We start from the raw sequence: 24,982 nt of genomic DNA on the forward strand, positions 1-24,982 counted from the left end.
CGAAATTCATCTCAATTGTAAAGGCTCCTTGTAGTTTTCATAGCCTTACTCAATACCGTACACCGTCTTGTTAAATATTAATTTCCTTAATACATATTTTGTAGGAACGAGTTTCTGACATATGCCTTAGGTTTTTCGTGTCACGCCATTTAACAACACGAATGGTGCGATTAAAGGAAAATTTCAGGTAACAAACATTACACCCTTCTATGTATAAAAAGAAAAATTTTAATAAAAAGATCTCTTATTACAAAAGAATTAGTATTTGAGTCGTCTTAAAAATAATCAAGGACTACTGCGCCATCCGCCATTGGATCAGTGGCCTCTGCTAAATCGAAACACTTACCCCTACGGGATTGGTTTAATTCTTACAGGCTGAGAGAAGGGTAGGTTCGGTTTAGCAGACGCCACTGAACCAATGACGGATGGTGCAGCAGTCCTTGATTATTTTTAAGACTAATTAAATGCTATTTATTTTGTACTAAGAGATAATTTATTTTGTTTTAATATTTTTCCTTTTATATTTAGAAAAGGCCGTCCTTTTAAGATATAATGTTAGGCTACCTGAAATTATTACTTAACTTCCAGTGGCACTAACTCAGTACTTATAAAAAATTTATAATGCAAATTGTTTAAGTAAAATCTAGTCGATTGCGAAAAACAGAACACAGTTACTGAAAAAGCTATAACTTACTTACATATAAATTAGAAACTATCACGCATTTTGAAAACAGTTGGCGAAATTTCTCGCAATGATCCATAACATGGGCAACGTCTTATTTCTATTTTCAGGTGAGTACAAATGTAGAGAAACACTGAGAGAAATATGCAATTGCGTTACTAGGCCTATATATTCAAAAATATAGTCAACACTCTCCGCCCCTAACTTTAATGGCAAAAATAATTGTGTTTGTGAGAAACAAAATAAGCACGGCGTTCTAAAACCATCAAACACGCTTAAGCCTTTGCGCCTTTAATGTCGAAGGTTATTTTCTAACGCCTTACCAAAATTTCTCATAATTATATCAAACCAAGCGATTAACATAATTGACATTGTGAGCACTTTGCAGAAAATATAATTTTCCAAACCCCAAGTTGCCCCAAGAAATCACAAGGAAAATGAGATATGCGATACACCCAGGGATGTGAGGCGTGTCTAAATAGAGTGAGTGAGGCGTGTCTAAATAGAGTGAGTGAGATGTAGCTATAGGTCAGGTGGAGAACGAGGACTATAGCTCAAGGAGAATCCTGAATGGTGGGTTAGAAATGTCGCCCATGCGCAGAGAGAAAAAATAAGAAAAGTAGGGGTGGGGGGGGGGGTTTGTAAGACATTTTTTCTCTGCTGATTTGGCGCCCGAACGAAATGCCTGGTAGAAGGTAACAGATGAGAGTCCATAATACATGAGTATTTATACATATTATTATTAGTGAGTAGGGGGGCTCGCGCCCTTGCACCGATGCCAAAAGGCATATTGTGCACCCAACTATTCAGGCCTTGAATAGACCCGTGGCCACAGCATAGCGAAGAATTCGCTCCACCGTAATAGAGGAGACCCGCGAGGGTTCCAAAGTGTGTGAATCAAAATATTCTAGTCTAAGCGAGGCGAAGCAGTCGCACTCGCAAAGTACGTGAGCGGATGTTTCTTCCTTCTCCTGACACGACCTACAGAGAGGTCGTCGGCAAAACCCATCAGATGGAGGTGCCTATTAAGCCGACAGTGCCCGGTCAGAAGACCGGTGGCCAGCCTAATATCCCATCTGCTGAGCGAAATTAGGTCTCTAGCACGAGACTTGCAGGGACCATTGACTAACAGTTTTGTCTGTCTCTGGCCCTCCATGATATGCCAGAGCTGGTTTTGTATGACAGTCAACCAGTCATGCAGACACCGTTTTACGTGCCTGTAGGGGATGGGGACGGCCGGCTCCGGCCCCAAGAGCTTGCCCTCCGCACCCCTTTTCGAAAATCTATCGGCTTGCTCATTGCCATGATATCCGCTATGCCCTGGCACCCAGTACAACAGAACCCTGTTGCAGGATGCCAGTCGCGCTAGCAGATCAAGGCAGCTGCGCACCAGTTGAGAGATAATCTGACACTGGTTCAGCGCGTTCAGGGCGGCCTGATTGTCAGAATAAATTCTCACAGTCCGTCCGGTATACCCTTTGTTAATACAGTAATCTGCGCAATAACAGATCGCGGCAATTTTCGCCTGGAACACACTAGCGAAGGTGCCCAAGCAGGCAGAAAAGCCGACCCTTGTGGTTTGGCAGTAATAGCCGGCGCCAGCGCCGGAATCAGTCTTGGAACCATCGGTGAACCAAATAGTTTCACCCCCAGTGCCAAGAGGCAGCAGGTTAGTCCACTCTGCTCGACTGGGGAAGTGGATGCTGAATGGCTTAGTGAAATCAAAACTGGTAACGGTTTTGTCAGAGCACATCGTTAGCGACGGCTCAAGTGCGGCGTACTCCCGAAAGAGCTTCGTATGGCTGTAATCCCAAAGTCTTGGAACCCAGCAGCCACTAATATTGAGCCTTTAGCCTGTAGGCCCCCATGACAGTCTCCTCCTCAAGGAAGAGATGAAGAGGAAGCATGTCAAGGAGCACCTCCAGGGAAGCAGTTGGGGTCGATCTCATGGCCCCCGTAACACCAATGCAGGCAAGCCTTTGAAGCTTGCGCAGGGCAGCCTGCACCGTCTTAAGCCGGACCCTTGTCCACCAGACAAGTGCCCCGTAAGATAGTATGGGTCTGATGATCCCAGTATAGAGCCAGTGTACAGCCTTGGGGTTGAGGCCCCAAGTCTGGCCGACAGAGCTCCTGGTCCTCCAGAAGAGCATCTTGGCCTTCTTATTACACCGAACAAGATGCGGCTTCCACGTGAGTCTGCAATCAAAGGTCACCCCCAGGTATTTCACCTCGGAGGACTTTGTCAGGACCTGGCCAAAGAAAGAGATATCATTGAACAGATCCTTAGTATAGCCGTTTCCAATTTGGCTAGCAACGAGCTATGGTGGAAAGGGCCAGAATGGCTCAGCTTAAAGGAATAATTTCACCCCAAGAAGATTACGACTAGAAAAGTATTGGATAACCAAGCTCAAAAAGAACTTAGAAACTCTTTCAAAGCCGTTTCGCAAGGTTTTTGCGTCATAGAGCCAACGAGTGAACCTCCATTAGACTTAAAGAGATTCAGAAACCAATATCTAGTATCTGTCTACAGAATAACCGCTTATCTATTTCGGTTTATAGACAATTGCCGAAAGCCTAAATTAGAAAGAAAAACTGAAGAGATTTCAGCAGAAGAAATTTTTCGCGCCGAGAAATTCTGCATCAAAAGAGCTCAATCTGATAGCTACCCTGAAGAAGTAGCTAGCCTGGAAAATGGTCAAGAAGTTTCCAAGAAGTTGAAACTTATCTCGCTTCAGCCTTTTCTGAAGGATGGCTTACTATGTGTAGGCGGACGCATCACGTCAACTTATTTCTCGTACAGAGAACGCCACCCTTGGATCTTAGCGCCACAACATCCGCTCTCAGAACTAATCGCGTACAATCAACATGAACGGTTGATGCATTCAGGAGTAAATGACACACTTGTCGAAGTAAGGGAACAATTCTGGATCCCTAGCGGACGCCAACTAATAAAACGCGTCATTGACCACTGTTACCACTGCAAATGGGCACGTGCCCGTAGAACAACCGCGGAAATGGCACCCTTACCTCCATTTCGAACCACTCCAACACCTCCCTTTGAAAGTTGTGGACTGGACTTCGCTGGTCCTCTATACGATCAAAACGGACAAAAGTGCTATATAGCCTTGTTCACCTGCGCCGTTACTAGGGCCATTCACTTGGAGCTTGTACCAGACATGTCAACCGACGCTTTTCTGCTCGCTTTTCGCCGATTTATTGCTAGACGTGGAATAGTAAAAGCCATATACTCGGATAATGCCATGTCATTCAAACGAGCCGACGCCGACCTCAAAGCTTTATTTGAAAACGTCAGAAGCCCTGTAGTTCGCAAGCACTTCGGCGAACTCAAAATTTCATGGCATTATATAGTCGAAAGAGCGGCCTGGTGGGGAGGCTTTTGGGAGCGGCTGGTCCGTTCCGTTAAGACTTGTCTACGAAGCGTCATGGGACAAGCCCGTCTGTCCACAGACGAGATAAATACTATTCTCGCTGAATCCGAAGCCGTGATCAACTCGAGGCCAGTAACCTACATTTACCAAGACGCTGGAGAGCCAGCACCCTTGACGCCCTCTCACTTCTTGGTAGGTGGTCGCCTCACAGCTCTACCATCGAGGACATTCCCTGAAAATGATCCCTCCATACCCACCACTCGCAAACAATTGACCAAACGCTTCAAGTTGCGACAAAGACTAATGGATAATTTTTGGTCTCGTTGGAAGAAGGACTACCTTCTTGAACTCCGCTCAGCCCACCACAGGGTAGCTAACGACCCAACTAAAGAACTGAAAGAAGGTGACGTGGTACTCATCGAAGAGCCAAAACAGCCTCGTCTGTGTTGGAAAATGGCAGTGGTAGAGGAAGCCTATCGTGGTCGCGACGGCATAGTTAGGTCTTGTCTTCTTAGATTATCGGATGGTACTAAACTTAAACGACCAGTCCCCCTTCTATTCAATCTAGAACTTAACTAAACCTCTTGAACCATTATGGTTCAAGGGGGGAGCTTTGTGTTAAATGATTTTTTGCGTTTGTATGATTTTTTGTAAAATAATGTAATAATAACTATATGTATCTAAATAAGTAACCAATGTAACCTCTAAACCTAATTAATTTAAATGTATTTCTGTAATTTTTTTTAAACTTTAAAGTGTAACTGCATTCAAAATTTGTATTCCCTTATCTATATAGATCTTTTTTTTTACCTCTTTCAATACCAAGCAAAACGCCCCTCGGTACTTTCCCATCTTCTTGGAGGGTCCCATGGCTCATCGGTTAGTAGTGGAAAGTTTCTAAAAACACTTCGTGAAGCCTCTCTTTAGTCCATTTCATGACCATATAAGGTAAAATTTTGGAGGCACAAGAAGCTACTGACCAATGAGAAATGGGCACCCCTTTTTTCTCGCGAAATTAGACCCAAACCTTTAGATCTTTTTCAGTCGGGATTTAAAGGCGATTCACCCTAGTTATCCCATTTGAGCACCCTCGACACCAAGCTTCCCATCAGAGATCCCTCCGAGCCAGAATACACGCCCTAGGTCTAGCAGCAGTATGGTCATAAAATAGTGACCCCGCCGCGTCAAGACCGAGGATTTTGCCATGGCAAATCCACGGTTCTTGTATGAGGGCCAGATCAAGACCCACTATAGCAAACCTCCTGCAGAGTACCGCAGAGGCCGCCTTACTATGGTGCAGAATTGATTTGAATTGCACGTAGCGTCCCCATGGTCCTTAAGAGAGGGGTTCAGAAGGGACCTAGCTACACCTCATCGGTCCCGAGAGGGCTTGTGGCACCTCCCCCCCGACAGGAGAGCTCCCAATCCCAAGATCCTCCCCCTCATCAGGACCACTAGAACGCACATCGGCTGGATCCCGAAGGGTCCCATCCGATTCTTCCAGTAGGGTGGACTCATCCATGGAAGAACAAGCTTCCGAATGATCCACCCCCTCTCCCTCTGTGCCTAGAGCGACACCAGCGAGCTCCACAGCGAGATCCCCCATCTCGCTAGTCCCACCCCCTGCCGTAGACTCGGCTGCAGTGGTTTTGGTGGTTTCCGTGTTCTGAAGGAGTTTGAAGGAACCCTTGTCCACTCCAGTAAAGCCCACGAAACCAGCATTCTTAATGGCTTCCAGTGAGGAGCCATCAATGAGAAGTACCCAGTACCGTACGGCCCTGTCCACGTACGTCCGGATGCATTTCCAACGTTCAGTGGCAAAACCTGCATTAAGGGCCTTTAGGCGCCGAAACAGCACCGCCGGCTCTTTGGTAATCTGGTCCTTGGTGCAAAACATTACCTTAAACGGCTTAGGGAGTTCGCTAGCTCTCATTACTGAGAGCACCACATCCCCCACCACCGAGTAGGCTAAGATTTAATTCAACCATTCCCCAGTGAACGAATCCTCACAGGAGTATACCAGGGCCCCGGCCGTCAGGCTAAAATTCGCAAGGCGCGGTAGACGGCTCCCCGAAGGTATCCCATCTAGCGCCCCTAGAATCGCCTTCTGGATTGGGCCCACGTCTTCCTGCGTGATGACCGCCTTCGGATAGCCTTTTTTAACAATGGCCATCTTTTTTGCGCTGGCGGCGTCACTATAGGACTTAGCCTTTTTTGCCGCCGCCTGCGAGGTGCTGGGCGAGGGAGTCGAGTCCTCCGTTCTACGCCTCTTCAATTGGGTGCCACGTGCCACCGCACCCCCAGCGGGGGTGGAGGCCGTTTCAGACCCCGATTTGGCCTTTTCCCGAGCAATCTGTCGTTTACGGCGACGACTCTCGGTACGTTTCGAAGCCTTACCAGTCACACGCACCGATAAATCGTCACGAGTATCGCTGCACCGTAGGTGTTGTAGTTTTAGAGTTGTTTTTTAATGTGTTATCCATGAGAATCCCACGAGTAAGGGGGCAAGTAAACGGTCACCACCCGGTAGTCCCCCACCCGGGTGGAAGGCTAGATACAACGGGGTGTCGCCTGGTGGCCCGAGGGGATCGTTAGCGATACCGTAGTTTTACTTCCCCAGTACCATGCAGCCCTCGGCACGATGCCTCAACACCTTGGCTTGAGAAGGACGCGTATCCGCTTAGCCCACACAACGTAGTGGTTACCAGCTCTCACCACCGAGGAGGTGTGATACTTCGCATTGATGAGGACCCAAGCTAGCGTGTGTAAAGTTAAGAACGCGAGCGGGAAGCCAAAGCAATTGGGGAAGAGAAAACACTCCATCTAGCTTGCGTCCCCAACTTCGAGAGATAATTTATTTTGTTTTAATATTTTTCCTTTTATATTTAGAAAAAGGCCGTCCTTTTAAGATATAATGTTAGGCTACCTGAAATTATTACTTAACTTCCAGTGGCACTAACTCAGTACTTATAAAAAATTTATAATGCAAATTGTTTAAGTAAAATCTAGTCGATTGCGAAAAACGACACAGTTACTGAAAAAGCTATAACTTACTTACATATAAATTAGAAACTATCACGCATTTTGAAAACAGTTGGCGAAATTTCTCGCAATTATCCATAACATTGGCAACGTCATATTTCTATTTTCAGGTGAGTACAAATATAGAGAAACACTGAGAGAAATATGCAATTGCGTTACTAGGCCTATATATTCAAAAATATAGTCAACACTCTCCGCCCCTAACTTTAATGGCAAAAATAATTGTGTTTGTGAGAAACAAAATAAGCACGGCGTTCTAAAACCACCAAACACGCTTAAGCCTTTGCGCCTTTAATGTCGAAGGTTATTTTCTAACGCCTTACCAAAATTTCTCATAATTATATCAAACCAAGCGATCAACATAATTGACATTATGAGCACTTTGCAGAAAATATAATTTTCCAAACCTCAAGTTGCCCCAAGAAATCACAAGGAAAAGGAGATATGCGATACACCCAGGGATGTGAGGCGTGTCTAAATAGAGTGAGTTAGATGTAGCTATAGGTCAGGTGGAGAACGAGGACTATAGCTCAGGGAGAATCCTGAATGGTGGGTTAGAAATGTCGCCCATGCGCAGAGAGAAAAAATAAGAAAAGTAGGGGTGGGGGGGTTTTGTAAGACATTTTTTCTCTGCTGATTTGGCGCCCGAACGAAATGCCTGGTAGAAGGTAACAGATGAGAGTCCATAATACATAAGTATTTATACATACACGGTGTGAGCACGTAATTCAGTAGGCTGTGATTTACATTACACATTTTCGTATAACCAGGGTCTCCGCCTAGAGGATTAGTGCCATTTAATCTTTATTGAATCTGGCTTTACAAGATGAAAATCGAAAATTGCAAATATTTCATGTGTGATTATTTACGTATTATGTTCTTGAAACACATTCTACTGACGTGAAAAAGTGTCACATATGTTAGCGTAATAAATAGAATATAGTGGTCGAGGCTTCGCAAATGGCGACAACTATTGCAATCGAAATGCCGCTTAAGTAGACGATGAAGGCCCGTAACAGAAAGACCACTGACAAGGGCGAAAAATCTTCAATCTGCGATGACTCAGGCAGCATATAGGCTGCAGTTTTCACAGAGTATATCCGTTCGTTAGGTATGGCTTGTCGTGTCTCCACAAATCGCAAACACCTCTACAAATACGAGGCGTTAACTGCTGTCATAAATGATAACAACTCAATATTTGGGGTTTATATTATCTTACAAATAGTCAAGTTTGTTAAGAATGCTTCTTGGCAGCCTCTTGATGAAAATGTAGTGTACAGCAATTGCTTCGTAATTGGTTTTCCCGATGTAATACTTATTATTATATTTTTTGAGTTTATGTCGCAATAAATACAGAAAGAATGGTGAACTGTCCCTCTCGTAAAAAAAATGCACCTGCTCCACTGAAAAACAAGTCTTGGTGGAAAACATTTAAACCCCTAAATCTTTTCAAGTATCGACCATCCGATTGGATACGCTTCTGAAGACGAGAATACTCCGGATTTTTAAATTTCTGTAAAAATAGTTTTCACAAACATTACCAACGTTATTTCTATTTTTGAATGGAACCTAGATCTACGTATACACAAAGTTTGAGCGTCTTAGTTTTTTTACTTCGATCAACACACTGTTAAAAAAAATGGAACTGTTTGACACCTTTAGAGGTGTTTCCTAATGCATCCCCAGTAGCACCTCTATTGGTGTTTAAAAGCACCATTCGAGAGGATGTCAATACGCACCTTTCAAAACGGTGCGAAATAATACCTTCTCTGAAGGTGCTTTCTAAATCCTGTTAGGTGTTTTAATCACTTAGAATAAAGGTGTATATTAATACCAGAAAAAGTGTTAATAAACCCTTTAAAAAAAGGTCTTTTTGAGACAAATTTGGTGTTTTTAAATTCCATTGACGTTGGTGCTTTTTAATTCCTGTTAGGTTTAAAACATCACCCTTAATAGAGGTTTATAATTATACCAGAAAGGTGTCTATAGACTCTTAATTTCTTAAAACGTGTTTTTTGAAATAATTGTTTTTCAAAACACATGAGTTACCATAGATTAGTCTTTCAAAATAGCTACTCAAATCCAGTGGATTAAGGGTAAACGTTTTTTCTGCTGTAAGCCTTATTAAACCGTGTAAGAATTGATACGCGTGCGAAGTGGTTACGTTTAACCTTTACTATTGAAGGACCTGATTTAAATCATTCAAAAGTGTATTTAATTTTTCGGCTCACTGTGAACCGTCAAGACCTCCTCAAAGACACACGAATTCATGGAACCAAACCGAACAACGCTTACCAAAATCTTTAGAAGTAGCATTCAATGTAACTAGGAAAGTATAATTTCACGTTTACACTGTATATAAATGTAGTAAAGCTGAATTAAAAAGTAAACACCGAATTTGAAATATTAATATAGAAGATGTTCTTGGAATATTGAAATGAAACAGAGCTTTTTAGCTACAAAACTACAAAAAGAATCGTAATGCCGAAACATGCTAAATGCTTTCATTTAATATTCTACAATAAGAAATGTTATGGTTTTGTAAGAGATAATTTTATTTTACTCGCTTCATATTAACTTTGATATGCGTATAGTGTTTCGATTCAGATGCAATCTTCATTACTCGTTCTGTATAAACTTTCACTTGTGTCGTTCCGAAGAAAGAAGATTATCTTAAGTGATTAAATAAATATAAATGATATTAATTTTTTTAATCGTCGGTATTTTACCTTAATTCTAGTTAAGTGGTTTAAAGAAGCGTTATTCTTAAAATGATTTTAAATATAGCTATTGTTGACGTTTGACTTCTAGCGTAAACCGTTTTCACAAATTTTGGAAATTTAGGCTATATAAGGCGATTGATTGACAAATGGTAGGAATAAGCGCTATTGCGTGAACCTTTGGTCGAAGCCCTGCCATTGGGAGGCTAGTCGTTTCTCGTAACTTAAGCCGATCGCGCGTACATCTTAATCCCAACGATGATAATGGAGTAGAAGCCAATGTTTCAGATTGGCGTGTATGTGTTATACACAGAAGACTATATGATGGCGTTGTCAGAAGACAATAAGTACAGATTAGCGTGTGGTATATACCATTAGAAAAACAAGTGTCGCGATAGAGTAATGAAGTAGAATTTTTACCTCTCTCCAAGTGACTGGACGTGTCTGTGTGTCTGTCTGTCGCCGCGTTCGCAGTTGGCAAATCGAAGCAAACGTGTTCGTAATTTCCGGAACGCGTTCGCAGTATAAAGAAATTCGGAAAATGTTACTTCGTTGCTATATCCATCTTATTTAACGTCAATCATTAACTATCCGTTACACCTTCATCTGCTGTCTAACAACCAATTGTTTCACCCAATGCTAACCGGTATTTAATGGTTTCTAATAACAACACCATGCACTAGTCTTTCGTGTACACCACATACGCCACACGTCCACACGTGAGACATGAGAAACGTCTAGCCTCCTAATGGCAGAGCTTCCACCAAAGATTCACGCAATTGCGCATTTCTTATCTCTTAGTGTGAATCAATCACCTTATATACCCAAAATTTACAAAAGTTCTGATATAGGTGTTTCCTAGAAATATAACTTTATAGATAGCTATGTTTAAAATTATTTTGGGAATTAAATTTCTTAAACCGACCGAACTATAATTAATGTAAAATACTGACAATTAAAATAATTCATATTACTTATATTTATTTAATTATTTATGATAAACTTCTTTCTTTGGAATGACAAAAAAGAGAGTTTATATAGAACGAGTAATGAAGATTGCATCTGAATCGAAACGCTACACGCATATCAAAGTTAATATAAAGCGAGAAGGATGAAAAGATATCTTACAAAACGATAATAGTTTCTTTCTGCAGAATATTAAATGGAAATATTTTAAATATTTTTCGGCATTACGATTCTTTTAGTAGTTGTGTAGCTATAAAGTTCTGTTTCATCTCAGACACACAGATACGTCCAGTGTAATACCTCTCCGTGACGTCATCGTCACTCGGAGAGATAAAAACCTGTGTCAAGGGGAAATTAAAGTATTTTTTATGAATTACTCTAATTCCAAGAAATTCCAGCATATTGAACTCTTCGAGAATTATTTTCCAATGATTGAAAAATCATAATAAGTATGAATTCCTTCAAATATTTGGTATAAGGTAGTCCGAAGCAATTTTTAAAATCTTTGGGATATTTTTAGAATGCTTCACTATGCAGGTAGAATTAATAGGTGATTTCCCTCTAAGGTCATATCAAAAACCTTTCACTTAAAAAAAAACACCATATCAGCTAAAAAGTGTTAAGTCAAGCCCAAAGGTGTTTATTCGCACCATTCAAACAGATTTATATTAAAAACACTATTTCCGTTTGTAAAAAAATTGATAAGGGTCAATTAACATCTAAAGGTGTTTATACGTACCAGTGAATCACCATTTCCTTAAAAAATGCCTTAAAAGAGTCAACTAGCTCCTTTTTACGGAGAAAACACCATCTCAGTTAAAAAACACTCTAAAAAGAGTATATAAACACCTCGAGGTATTTCCGAACACCCATGAAACACCTTTTTTTCTAACAGTGCAGTATCCGATTATAAACTTAAACGTTTAACGGAAAATGACTACCCTAGTTAATTATCAAGTGGTTTACTATCGGTAATTGATATTTTAAAAATCAAATTAGCCCAAATTTTGAGTGCATCACTATTACAGTTGCAAATTGGTTATTGGCAGTTATTTCTGCCTTTGTATTACTCCTTTTATTATTATAAAATAAAATTTTGAAGTTGTCAACATTATTGGTGTTAATCGAGGCTGTCCTAGGACATCATAGATACTGTTGATTTTTTGAGCCTTGGATATTAATAGCTCGCCGCTCAATAATCCCGAATAACATTTGAAGAAAAACATTGCGCCAAGTAACCAGCCCAACAATATAATTCTCGCCGCAGTTCCATCACCGACATCATCAGAATCTGAATCGGAATTAGAAAACTTGTTTACACTTGGACAAGAACGAAAGTGCTAAAACGTTTTCCAATCTGGAAATTCTTGCGCGCAACTTAAACAAATGCAAATGAACTTAACAGTTTTCGAGGAGACCCGAGACGTATTTCCAAACATTATCATAGATGAGGCGGCGTAGAGAATTCATCTTAGTTGATTTGATATATTTGAGAAATGACTTTGCTAGCGCCATTAAGATCAAACAGGAAATCATCGTCAACCATATTTTTCCGTTGAAGCCTTTTACCGCCAGACGACTTTCAGCCTGATTTCCTTTATCTTTGACACACGTTAACATAAAAAGGACACTGTATAAATTATATATTTTAACTCGTGTTGAACAAAAATCTGCTAGATGAATTATTCATACCCTAAGTATTATTGCGGACTGCCATATATCGAACTCATCTGTAAAAGTTATTATGTTATATTTAATCATGTCGTTACGTGCCTTGTCAATGCCCACTAATTTAAACCTGCGTATTGGGAGAAATCGATATTCATTACGATTTTCAGCGAACCGTCTTTCCCGCGAAGCTTATGTTTGTCATTTTGAAGACAGAATATAGTGGAAAGTAATTTAGAAAGCTTAGCTTATTATTAATAGGTTATGAGAAATTGTTGAAACAATGTTTAATCCTGATTAATAATTATCTCAAAAAATTATAGCTTTGATATAAAAACTGGACGTACGTTACGTTTCGCAAGTTACCAAGAATGAAATGAAATCGGAAAGTGGTCAATACCGGATGCAGCACAGACACATCTCCTTTCGTCATAAAAGGGGCAGTGAAATTGTCAAGCTGAGTAAAATATATATATATATATATATATATATATATATATATATATATATATATATATATATATATATATTGAAATAACGCCAATTCACCTCTTGGTCTGAGAAGAGTTTTAAGGTCTTACAGACATGACCGAGAATCTCAGATTCATGATTTTATCTTCGGTTTCGATTTCTTTCCAAAGCGTGTTGCATTACCTCAAGGTTCCCAGTAGTTATGGTGAAATTCTGGTTTATTTCCCTAACTCCTTGAAAATTGTGCTACATATTTCAAACGCGAATTAGTAGATCCACAAAATATTTTAACTTAAGATATTTTAAGTAACATCAAACGCTCTAATCTATAAGTTCGTGGAACAACGCTAATGGGATTAATATGAGTCGATTCAAATGTTTGCGATTAAAGCTCACTCTTTCAGAAAACCATTTAAATTAATGTTTCTCCGTTTGGGCTGCTTGTTCTAGAGTCATTAAACAACGTCAATAATAAATAAACTGCTAGTGCGATTAAACTTCAACACAATGATGCCCCAGTTTGAACCTTTTAAAGTATATTAGAAAAGAGCCCAACCCTTTCAGAATTTCCGTCGGCGAATGACGGATGTTTGCCCTTAGCTTGTTTTCGCTTTTAAAATTAAATTTATAATAAAATAAAATAGCTAATACAGTTTTAACTCCATGATACACTAGCAAAGTAATTCTGAACTAAGAAAAACCAAAGGAGATGAAGCACGTACGAAGCGTAGAACCCGAGTTACACAGAAAAAAGCTTGTTACGAAATTAAACTTAATCTCTGAACACCTTCATGCAACACTCTCCTATACATGTTCAAAAATGAGAACATGTTCAAATAAAAATGTGTTCTTTTTTCTAATGTATTCAAACCATTTTATGTTCCGGTTTTGAACGTGTTTTTAGTTAAGTGTTCAGCCTCTCAACATGTTAATTACACAGAAAATGTGTTCGGAAGCTGAACACAATCCCTGAACACCTTCATGCGACGCTCTCCTATACATGTTCAAAAAAGAGCACATGTTCGACTTAAAATGTGTTTATTTTCCAATTTGTTCAAGACGACTTTGTTTCGGTTTTGAAGGTATTTTAAGTGTTCAGCATATGAACATGTTAAGTACCTCTCTCATTCTACAGTCCAAGAGGGATATGTACGGGAATTTTTCACTGGTCGTTAATAATTAATAGGTATTACTGTACTGAGTTATAAGTTATATTAATAGTAAAAGGATAATTAAGTATTGAAATATATTTATCACGTAATGGTTACTTAAAACTTACCCACAAAAAGGATTAAAGGATTACACCTTTAATCTTCTGATGGGCCAAGGCTTAAAAAACCTGCCCAAACTTACGGGCTGTTACTTTCGGGATCGGTTTTCTTATTAGCAATTTAGCAGCAGTAAAGGTTGCAGACTAATTTTAGGGAATATTGAAATTTCCCAAACATAAGTTAAAGGAATTGCAAAAACCTTCGTGGGAGAGTTCGTCTCATGGTCGGCGTTTTGCCAAGAAACGTTTTCAAGGCATTTGTTAATTAAATTCACATTCCAAATACATATTATTTATAAATATGCTTACCAGGTTTTTAGTCTAAATGATACATTCATATTCATTGCAGAAGCGTCGCTAGGGTTTGAAATTTGGGGGTGAGGAATCTGTACAAATTTTTTATATATTGCTACAGAACTTTAGGGGGCTACGAGCGATTTTTGGTAGGGTTTACTGATCATTTTGAGAGGTCTAAGTTTGAAACTTGGGGGGCGACTATAAAATCCCCCATCCAAAAAAGGCCTAGCGATGCCACTGGTTCATTGATTTTGATTAATTACGTTTCGCCCCCCCAAACTCCGACTGAGCGATAATTAGAAATACCCAATCAATGAGCCTCATTTTGCTCTACAAGAATTAAGAGCAATTTTAATTTGCTCCATACTTTATCAAGTGCAAATTAATTTTTAATTGGCGGGGCCGAAATAACGTTTCGCCCCCCAAAATCCGACTGAGCGATAATGTGAAATATCTAATCAATGAGCCTCTTTTTGCTCTACAAGAATTAAGAGCAATTTTAATTTGCTCCATACTTTATCAAGTGCAAATTAACTTTTAATTGGCGGGGCCGAAATTACGTTTCGCCCCCCAAACTCCGACTGAGTTTTTTTTATCATATTTCGCTCATTTTCCTCTTGACCCTCTCTTTAAAGGTAGAATGAAATAATCATAGCACCATTTTATAAATTGTTTTGTTTTTACACTAACACAAAAATCATGAAATGGCAAGTCTTATTTAAATTGAGGGTTTCATGGACAACTTAGTGTTGTTTAAATTATTTGTCTATTTAAAATAAAATATGTTTAGTTAAAATCGGTTCAAAACTCTCAGAGGTATAATTATTTTAAATAGGCCTAATTAAAAACATTGGTTCATCCATGAACCGATTATAATTTCTTAACTTGCATCAATTATTATATTTTCCGCATCTACGCACTATGAAATAGCATAAGTGTGATACTTTGGAATTTAAATATGAACTAAACTTACAATATATTTGTATAATCATTTCATTCTCTCATTAAGTGAAAATTATAGTTTTACAACAAAATAAAATAATAAAAACTACAGCTAGGAACAGATCAACAGGCTGACAACAGAGCTACTTCTGAAGTAAAATCGTACCCCGAAGAAATACAGGTGTGAACAAGATGGCCCCGGCCAGATTACACTTTTCGCGCCCTCTGGTGACTAGAATTAGTATTACTATATTCATTGACCCGACAAATTTAAAATTTTCAGGTTTTTTTCCATTGTTTATAAAATAGCATTCCGATTATGAATAAAACCAATCTAGTAAGAATTTGGTTTACAGTTTAATTAAATAAGTAATAAACTGTAGTGTTCAAGTCTTGGCGGATTAATTAGGCGAGATATACTAATCAGTATCCAAGATTTATTCTACCATATGATTATGGTCATTCGTTACATTGGGTGGCAAGGATGCCCCTTGAGTGCGGATAAAGAAGTGAGGAATGTTCTCTCCTATATCTCATGCTTAGAAAATGGGGGTTACAATCAATCGATATCTGAGGATGGGGCGCCATCTAGGATGTGTTTGGAATAGGCGGGAATTACGAATATAGCAATACTCTCCCGTGAGATTAAAACCCAGTGACTGTATGAGTCTTAAGATAATGTGAGGGTTTAACAATAAAATTCGAAGATCATTGGCAACTTGTAATATTGCGCTATGCATTTGTAACAGTTTGGTTGAGCTTAATGAGGTAGATTGTAATTCAGATTTAACTTCGTTTAACTCACTATTTTATACTGTCCTTTATGAGGTTATTGTTATTGTGGTGAAAAGTTTGTTTAAAGTCATTATTTATACTGTCCTTTATAAGGTTATTGTTATTATGGTGAAAAGTTTGTTTAAACTTATTATTTATACTGTCCTTCATGAGGTTATTGTTATTATGGTGAAAACTAAAGTTTAAGTAAAATTCAAATGTTGTAGTCCCCATATATTTGAGAATAATTGCTCGCAATTAACTTTTAAGTCGCGTTCAAGTGAATCAGCGCAATCTCAAATGTATATGTTCCAACTTCCCCAGTAGCACAAGCCTTCCGCATAACAGTCGGTTAAAGGTCGAATAGTCGGTTTATGGTCCAGTCGGCTGTACTATGCTTATTCCGACACTTTTCCGACTCATGAAGCCGACTACTTCTTTTAGTTGGCAATGCCGACATCTATCTGACAGTTGGAACTGAGATGGTTTAAGTAGGCTTGCCTACCGTCTAGAAATTTCCAACACATTTTTTGCCAATTGATTACCAACTCCCTCGCGCTAGTCGGTATTGTGACGTTTAAGAAGAGTAAATTTAAAAGCAAAGTTATTCTTAGGCCGTTTAGTAACCGACATTTATCCGACAGTTGGAACTGTGGTGGTTTGAAGTAGGCTTGCCTACCGTCTAGAAATTTCCAACACATTTTTTGCCAATTGATTGTTGGTGGGCCTTCTTTTTCCGTGGGACGGTTTTTTTGACTTTTACTATTCCGCATATGCCTCCAAAATTTTTTTGTTATATATTTAACTTATAATATATTTCGACTCACAAGCAGAAGTTGATAATACTATATTTTTGGCAACACTAGAAACATAACGTTACAAAAAACTGCAAAGCAAGAAAACACATCTGATTTTCTAGTTTGAATTTTCCCTCCTGTAATTTCTCGGGTCAGGTGACACGCCTCTGTTCTGTTGGCGTAACTAAGGGAACGCCATGCACGTCATTATCGAAGTGGGCGCTGCTATTGCGAAAGAAAGTCAGCCTTTCCAGTATCTCTGACGCGGCTAGGTCGTTAGAATGTATAAGCGATATTTTTGTGGTTGAAAATAATTAGTTCTAGGCTTGCTAACTTTTAATTTCATCGCTAAGGTTCTTTGTCACACTATATAAACTAGAAACGTCTTCGTTTGTCACGTAAGGTTTGAATTTTGTTATTGAATTATCAATTTATCTACTTTTTAGAGCCAGTTTTATGCATAAGCCTTTGCTTTTTACCTAGCTTCTCATGATCTCATCTGCTGGGAACCACACCCCTATAAAGTGAAACCAAAACTTAAACGTTTTCGTATACCTTCAGTTTCTTTGATTTAATATAAAAGAAGCAAGTGTTTTGGGGCGCTTGGAGTTCAAAAACCTTAATAAGTATCTTAAAGATTTTTGGTTGTAAAAATAATACTGAATTCCAAAATAGATCTCAATTTGTTTTAGTTACAGAATTTTTATGCGGTTTCAAACATTTTAAGAGAAAAATGTGTCAAGTAATACCCTTTAGAATTGTATGTTTTTCTTTTTTCTTAAAAAAATCTGAAAGTGTATATTTTTCATTAAGATTTTTGTAATTTAATAGATAGTAATTGGCCAAATCGAAGATATTAACAATGAATATTAATAAATGCTTTAATTGATGTAAATATTATACACGCCCTGAAAAATTTAACTTTTTGTTAAAACCAATTAGCTAGGCAGCTAATATTTTCATTCGACTAGTCGTGTCATATAGAATACATTGTTTAATATTTGAAATTAATATAATTGATGCTCAACCTGTATGTTACTTGAAATATTCAAAGTACAAATTCTAAAGCGATTTTCATTGAAAATGTAATAAAGAAATTTCAATACTAGGTATCAGTATCCTTTACTATAAGCGAATGAAGCCTCGAGTTAAGGCTTGATCGTCTCAAAACCGTCGGACCACTTGCTGACAAGCGGTTAAGTCGACTCTCAAACGTGTTGGATGAGAGTCGTATTTCATTCGTGTCGTGTAAACCAGTGGGCCGTCGTCCCACCGGGCGGACATTTCGATTCTCAAACCCTTACTATACCTGCCCTTTACCGACGATTTACCGTTCCTATACTAAAAAGCCGTGAAATCGTCGGATTGAGCGCGGCTTTAGGTAGGCATAATGACGCCGACATATAGTCGGCCAACAGTCGTTTTATAGTCGCCTCATAACAGTCGGAAAACCGGCGGGCCGTCGTCCCTCTAGGCGGACATTTCGACTCTCAAACCCTTACTCTAACAGCCCTTTACCGACGATTTACCGTTCCTATACTAAAAAGCCGTGAAATCGTCGGATTGTGCGCGGCTTTAGGTAGGCATAATGACGACGACATATAGTCGGCCAACAGTCGTTTTATAGTAGCCTCAAAACAATAGGAAAACCGGCGGGCCGTCGTCCCTCCAGGCGGACATTTCGACTTTCAAACCATTACTCTCCCGACTTATAAGTGACTTTTTACCAACTCGTCGGTAACACACAAAGCCGACCATGTAGGCCCTACGTCGGCAGTGCTACTAGGGTTAGATTGAATTCCATTCAAAATTAAGTTAAATGAAACCGTTTTGGTAAAATAGTGTCTCGTATGCACCCAGATTATGTAAAATTCAAAATTTGTAGGCACCATATATTTGAGAATATTTACTCGCAATCAACTTTAAGTCGCGTTTAAATTAATCAGCGTAATCTCAAATGTATATGTACCAACTCAGATTGAATTCCATCCAAAATTAAGTTAAATGAAAGCGTTTTGGAAAAATTGTGTCTCGTATGCACCCAGGTTATGTAAAATTCAAAATTTATAGGCACCCAGATTATGTAAAATTGAAAAATTGTAGGCACAATATATTTGAGAATAATTTAATGTTTTTAGAATATTTTATAAATTATTTCCTGAAATTTCGGCCTCTTTTCGATCCCCTTCCTCCCTGTGGACCAAAATATTTTACCATTATACATTATGTGTTAAACAATGACCATAATTATATCTTACACCCCATAATGAGACGACTATACTAATTTCATTGAAAAAACCTTATGCCAGGTAAATCATGAATGAAAAGCGTCCATAAATTATAAGACATCCCATATCCCAACAATTTCTTAAATCTTCTCCAATTAGCTTTACGGAGCATAAAGCCCATGAAATTACTAAAAAAATTAAAACTAGTACTTACGAATTGCTTTGTCACCTCTTCGAGGTAGTTCAAAGTTTCCTGGAACTGCGCTCCAAATAAATACTCCTCGTACGTCCAGTTCTCAATTGACTGCAGTGCTTTTATGATTTTTTCCACGAGCCGTGGCCACATCTTTTCTATTGCGTTTTTCCGCTTCAAATCTTGCAAGTTCCGCACGCGTTTTTCTATTTGTTGCGGCTCTATATTCCTAGTCTCCAATCTTTGGAACATCTACGTTAAGAAAATAAAATTATAAGTGGGTTGGGCTTCGTTCATAATACGATATCCATAATTAAATTGCCTCATTTTTTAATAAATTTAAACTCCGAATCCCGATCTCCTCCGCTTTAAACAGAGCCCTTTCTGCAATAAAACCTTATGGGTTTAATAAGACCGCTACTAAATTATCTATTTTCAAAGCGTTCATCGTTAAAATTTTGAGTCTGCGATAAATTGACTTCTCAATCTTGACACGGCCAAAACCATAGGCTACTCGCCCATTCGACCGAAACCCATTCGACAGAATCCCATTCGACCGAAATAGAGCCGAATTTGGCGGTAAATTATTGCAGTAATTTGGTCTAAAAAGCCTCTATAGTTATGTTTTGGAAAAGGCATATTATTTGAGAAGTCAATGAAGCTAAACATCAATATTTTGGAAAAGGCCTAACATTGTTAAATGATTTATAAAATATTACGTAACTAACTTAACCCTACTTAACCTAAAAAAACCAAAATAAAATACCCCAGCTATAACATCCAATTTGTACCTCAACCTAACAATGCTATATTTCTCGTTGTGAAATCCTTAATACTGCTGGATTATAAATTCACCTTCTACATTCAGCACCTGCAAGGAAAGTAAGTTCGATTTTTATCGATTATTCAGAATTATACTTATAATTCGATTTTAGTAAACTCACCTTCCTGATGGAGATTCGAACGAAGATTTTCTGCGTGACGATCCGATGCTTTACCACTAGACCACGGTGGGACGCAGACCACTTCGAAATCAAATAAACTAATATACTAGCTTGGAACTTTCGGTTGAAGGGAATTCTTTCCAATGGTATTCGATTGAATGCGAACATATCCACCCCTCTATGCATTGTAAAGGCGTTAGATAAGTGGCAATAAGTCGCAAGATGACTTGGTCCAATTAGCTAGCTAGCTGAACTTTAAAAATATATATATATATTCCCTTTTAATAGAAAACCGCCATTGGGCTAGATTTTAAAATACTGGCAAGAAATTTTCTTACGAATGGGATTCTTTCCAATGGTATTCGGTTGAATGGGTAGACTCCAACCAAACAGATTGTGGCGGGCTGGCGGCGGAGCGCGAATCCCTCGAAATTTGTAGTTAACGTTCCCACGCTCTAGGGTGCCCTCAAGCGGACCTAAAATGAAGCTCTTACCAAGGAGCACCATATGAGGAGACGTAGCTGTATTTTAAGCCACTTATAAGGAAACTTTCACTCTTTACCCAACAAACTTACTTCATGGGAAACTTCAGTATTTTTTTCTTCGTCTTTTAACAACCAATTCCTATGCCGTGTTATGTAAGGAGATCTAGGTGCGATGAAGGCTATTATTATTGATAGCTTTGAAGGGAATCCTTGATAGCTTTGCATCTGTAAAGTTGAAGTCTTTCAGCACATACTTAATCTTTAAAGCTCGCTCAAGTTCATAGTGGCCCTCGTTCGTTTTCCCGATTTGTATTCCAGACTTAAAAATTACTATGTCGGTGTGCAGAGAGTGCGATAACGGCCTCGAAAATCCAAAGGAAATAATCCTCTGCGTAAATTGCAAAGAATATTTTCATGTAGCGTGTACTAATATTAAAAATGAAGAGAATTTACGAAAGCTGGGATCACGAAAAACAACCTGGAGATGTGAATACTGTAAAACGAAAGACTCCTCGAAGCGTGATTATAAAGAGGAGACCACCAACTCGGAACGTAGGACTGGATCAGAACCGCTCGGAGATATACAACTACTACTGCAAAAAGTAAGCGATATTCAACTCAACATGAAAAAGTTAGACGAGATAGACAAGATTGGATCAAAAATAACAGATATTGAAGCCAAACTAAATAAAATAGACATTATTGAAGCGTCCGTACAATTTTGTTCGGACAAGATAGATGACTTCAATCAAGTACTAGGCTCTCTTGCTACCGATGTCGGAAACTTTAAAATGGAAAACACTAACCTTAAGCTCGAGTTCAAAACCTTAGAATCTAGACTTTTAGAGCAGGAAAGTAAAATAAATGAACTAAGACAGGATAACCTTGCAACAAACCTAGAGATTACTGGCATCGATCGTACGAATAATGAACATTTATCAGAAGTTCTAAAAGCTGTTGCTAGAGAATTGGGAATTACATACAATGGACAGGAGATTATAAATTTTTATAGGCTGCCTATAACAAGCAAAAATACATCAATTATTCGAGTAGAATTCAATACAAAAAATATTAGAGATGAGTGGATTAAAAAAGGCAAGATAAAAAACAACCTAAAAGCGAGTGATGTTAACCCTTCGTTAAAAAGTACAAGAGTTTACATAAACGAACAATTGACCCCTTTTAATAAAAAAATACTCTATGATACTAAACAACTAGCAAAAAATAAAAATTACAAATATGTATGGGTGGCGGATGGGAAAGTGTTTTTAAGGATAGACGATAACATGAAGGCAATTAAAGTTAGATCAATTGATGATCTTAAAACAATTTAAAATAAATATAAAATAGAATAGTGTTACAGTTGTATCTAATATGTTTGAATTTAATGAAGATCTAATAACAAATAACATTTATACCCAATATATAATTAACGATTTCCACACAACCAAATCTACAGAAATAAACTCTCTAAAAATTTTTCATGTTAATATTAGAAGCATTAGAAAACACTTCGATGAATTCCTTATCTTTTTACAATCCTTCGAAAGCTGTTTAGATATAATTTTACTAACCGAAACCTTTGAAATTATAAATAAGGATATGTATTTGATCGATGGATACAATCTCACTTATACTGAAAATTACCATAATAAGAATGATGGACTGATAATGTACATAAAGAAGGATTTAGTTTTTTGGGAAAAGGACATCAGCTTCACTGGAGCATCTTCAAAATGTGTTGATGTGCAAATAAATGATGGAGTGATCAATCGAATTATAGGATGCTATAGATCACCGAATAATTCGATAACTGACTTTATACAAGACGTGGACTCTAAATTCTCAAATTCAAATTTGGTAAAGGACAATACTATTTGGATTGGAGACTTTAACATTAACATCCTAAACTCTGGAGACTCCATGGTATCTGAATATCTTACATTATTACACGAAAATGGTTTATATTCTTGTATCAATCTACCGACAAGAGTAACTGTGACGTCAAAAACTTGTCTAGACCATATTTTCATTAAAACGAAAGAAAATAATAGAATTAACTCCTATGTCTTACAGACTGCGATCACGGACCACTATGCTACATTTCTAGCTTTACCAAACCTTCGTGGTACAAGACAATCTAATATTGACCCTAAGAAACAGTTCGATTACATTGATAATAAGTTATTAGAATCGATGGTAAAATTAGAATCTTGGGCTGCGGTTTTAAATACAAATGATTGTAATCTAGCCTGCAATAACTTTATAAGTACGCTACAAAGCTTTATAACTTCGGCAACAAAATCCACTATTGTTAATAATAACCACAAAAATTTAAAAATTAAGCCTTGGATAACTTCTGCTTTGATAGTATCAATTAGGAAACGGGACCAACTTGCAAAGAGGCTTAGAAATGAACCCTTTAATACTAAACTGAAAGACTTGGTTAAAACTTACAGGAATAAGTTAAACTCGTTAACCAGAACATTGAAATATAATTACTTCAAAACAAAAATACAAGTGAGTAATGAAACGAAATCAGTTTGGAAAACAATAAACGATGTTACAAGGAAAATTAAAGTACATAACCCAATTGATGCTATCAAACACAAAGGCGAAACATTGGAAGTTAAAAAGAACTCTAAAAGAGTAGCTAATGTATTTAATACCTATTTTGCAAACGTCGGACCTCAACTAGCTAAAAATATAAAACAAAATAAGATAATGTCAAGTATTAGGTCTAGCTCTATAGCACATAGCCTATTTTTTAGCCCAGTAACGACAGTAGATGTTTTAAACGGTATTGAATCCCTTAAAAATCTAACTTCATGCGGCCATGACCAGATTGGCATTAATACAATAAAGTTCCTTAAAAACTACATTTCCGAACCTCTAACCCACATTATAAATTTATCACTGACCAACGGTGTTTTTCCTGATGCTATGAAACACGCTATAATTATACCTATTTATAAAACAGGAGAAAAAACTAATGTTGAAAACTATAGACCAATATCATTACTAAGTAATATTTCTAAAATAATCGAAAAAATTGTTAAAAAACAAATGGTCAAATTTTTGGAAAAGGAAAATTACTTCTCTCCTAATCAATTTGGTTTTCGACCTGGCTACAGTACAAATGATGCGATTCTAAGAGTAACTGAACTATTATATAATTCTTTAGATAAAGGTAAAAAAGCAATTGCAATATTTCTAGACCTAAAAAAAGCATTTGATACGGTCTCACATAAGATACTAATAACTAAATTAGAAAAGGCGGGTGTCAGGGGTGTTCCCCTTAATTGGTTTAAGAGTTACCTTAAAGATCGTAAAACCTTAACGAAAATACACAACACATTGAGTGACCCTGAACTAGTTTTGTTCGGAGTACCCCAAGGAACGGTCTTGGGACCATTATTATTTTTAATCTACATTAATGATATTTGTAATCTTGATATAAATGGAGAAGTCACTGTTTTTGCTGATGATACAACTTTAATATTTGAGGGTAGCTCGTGGGATGAAACTTTTACAAAGGCGCAGAACGGTCTAAATCAGCAAACTAAATGACAGTTTTTAACGTTAAATATACTGAAAACCAACTATTTATGTTTTTCGTCTAGAGCAATAGATATAAATAATTTAGAGTTATTTATACACGATAATGATCACTGTACAAATTGCGGACGCACTTGCAAAAAATTACAAAGAATGGAAAAAATCAAGTTTTTAGGAGTTACTATCGATCAACATCTACAATGGAAACATCATACAAATAATATAGTTTAGAAACTGCGTCTTTGTTTACCAAAATTCTACGAGCTACGAAATTTTCTGACAATAAGGTGGTTAAAAATTGCCTATCTTTCCTTAGTACAGTCGTTACTTGTATACGGTATCATAGGTTGGGGAGGAACTTTTTATAAATATATTGATCCATTGGAAAAAATACAAAGGCACTTAATCAGAATTTGTTTAAAAAAACCTCGTTTAGAATCTAGATTTGTACTTTATAACGAATTTAAAGTCTTCTCTGTACGGCAATTATATGCAAAAACCATATTAATTAATACTTTTAAAGTGAAAAACACCTTACTCCCACAGAATGTAACAT

General features: G+C 37.8%; 2 protein-coding genes across 2 annotated transcripts; both read left to right on the forward strand.

The window, feature by feature from the left end:
- Positions 1 to 161: 161 nt before the first annotated feature.
- On the forward strand, positions 162 to 7,924 carry LOC149631013 (uncharacterized). The gene is made up of 6 exons (XM_089851211.1): positions 162 to 187; positions 291 to 386; positions 986 to 1,055; positions 3,055 to 4,566; positions 6,273 to 6,510; positions 7,884 to 7,924. Exons 1-6 carry the CDS (start codon positions 162 to 164, stop codon positions 7,922 to 7,924), a joined length of 1,983 nt encoding a protein of 660 aa, XP_089707337.1.
- A 14,546-nt stretch (positions 7,925 to 22,470) lies between these two features.
- Positions 22,471 to 24,438, forward strand: LOC149631014 (uncharacterized). Its single transcript, XM_089851212.1, has one exon. It carries the CDS (start codon positions 22,471 to 22,473, stop codon positions 24,436 to 24,438), a length of 1,968 nt encoding a protein of 655 aa, XP_089707338.1.
- The last annotated feature ends 544 nt before the right edge of the window (positions 24,439 to 24,982 follow it).

Source organism: Phalangium opilio, unplaced genomic scaffold (assembly GCF_054372755.1).
Source record: "Phalangium opilio isolate 3A_F unplaced genomic scaffold, DU_Popi_V2 ptg000101l_1, whole genome shotgun sequence".
NCBI classification, from domain to species: Eukaryota; Metazoa; Arthropoda; class Arachnida; order Opiliones; family Phalangiidae; genus Phalangium; species Phalangium opilio.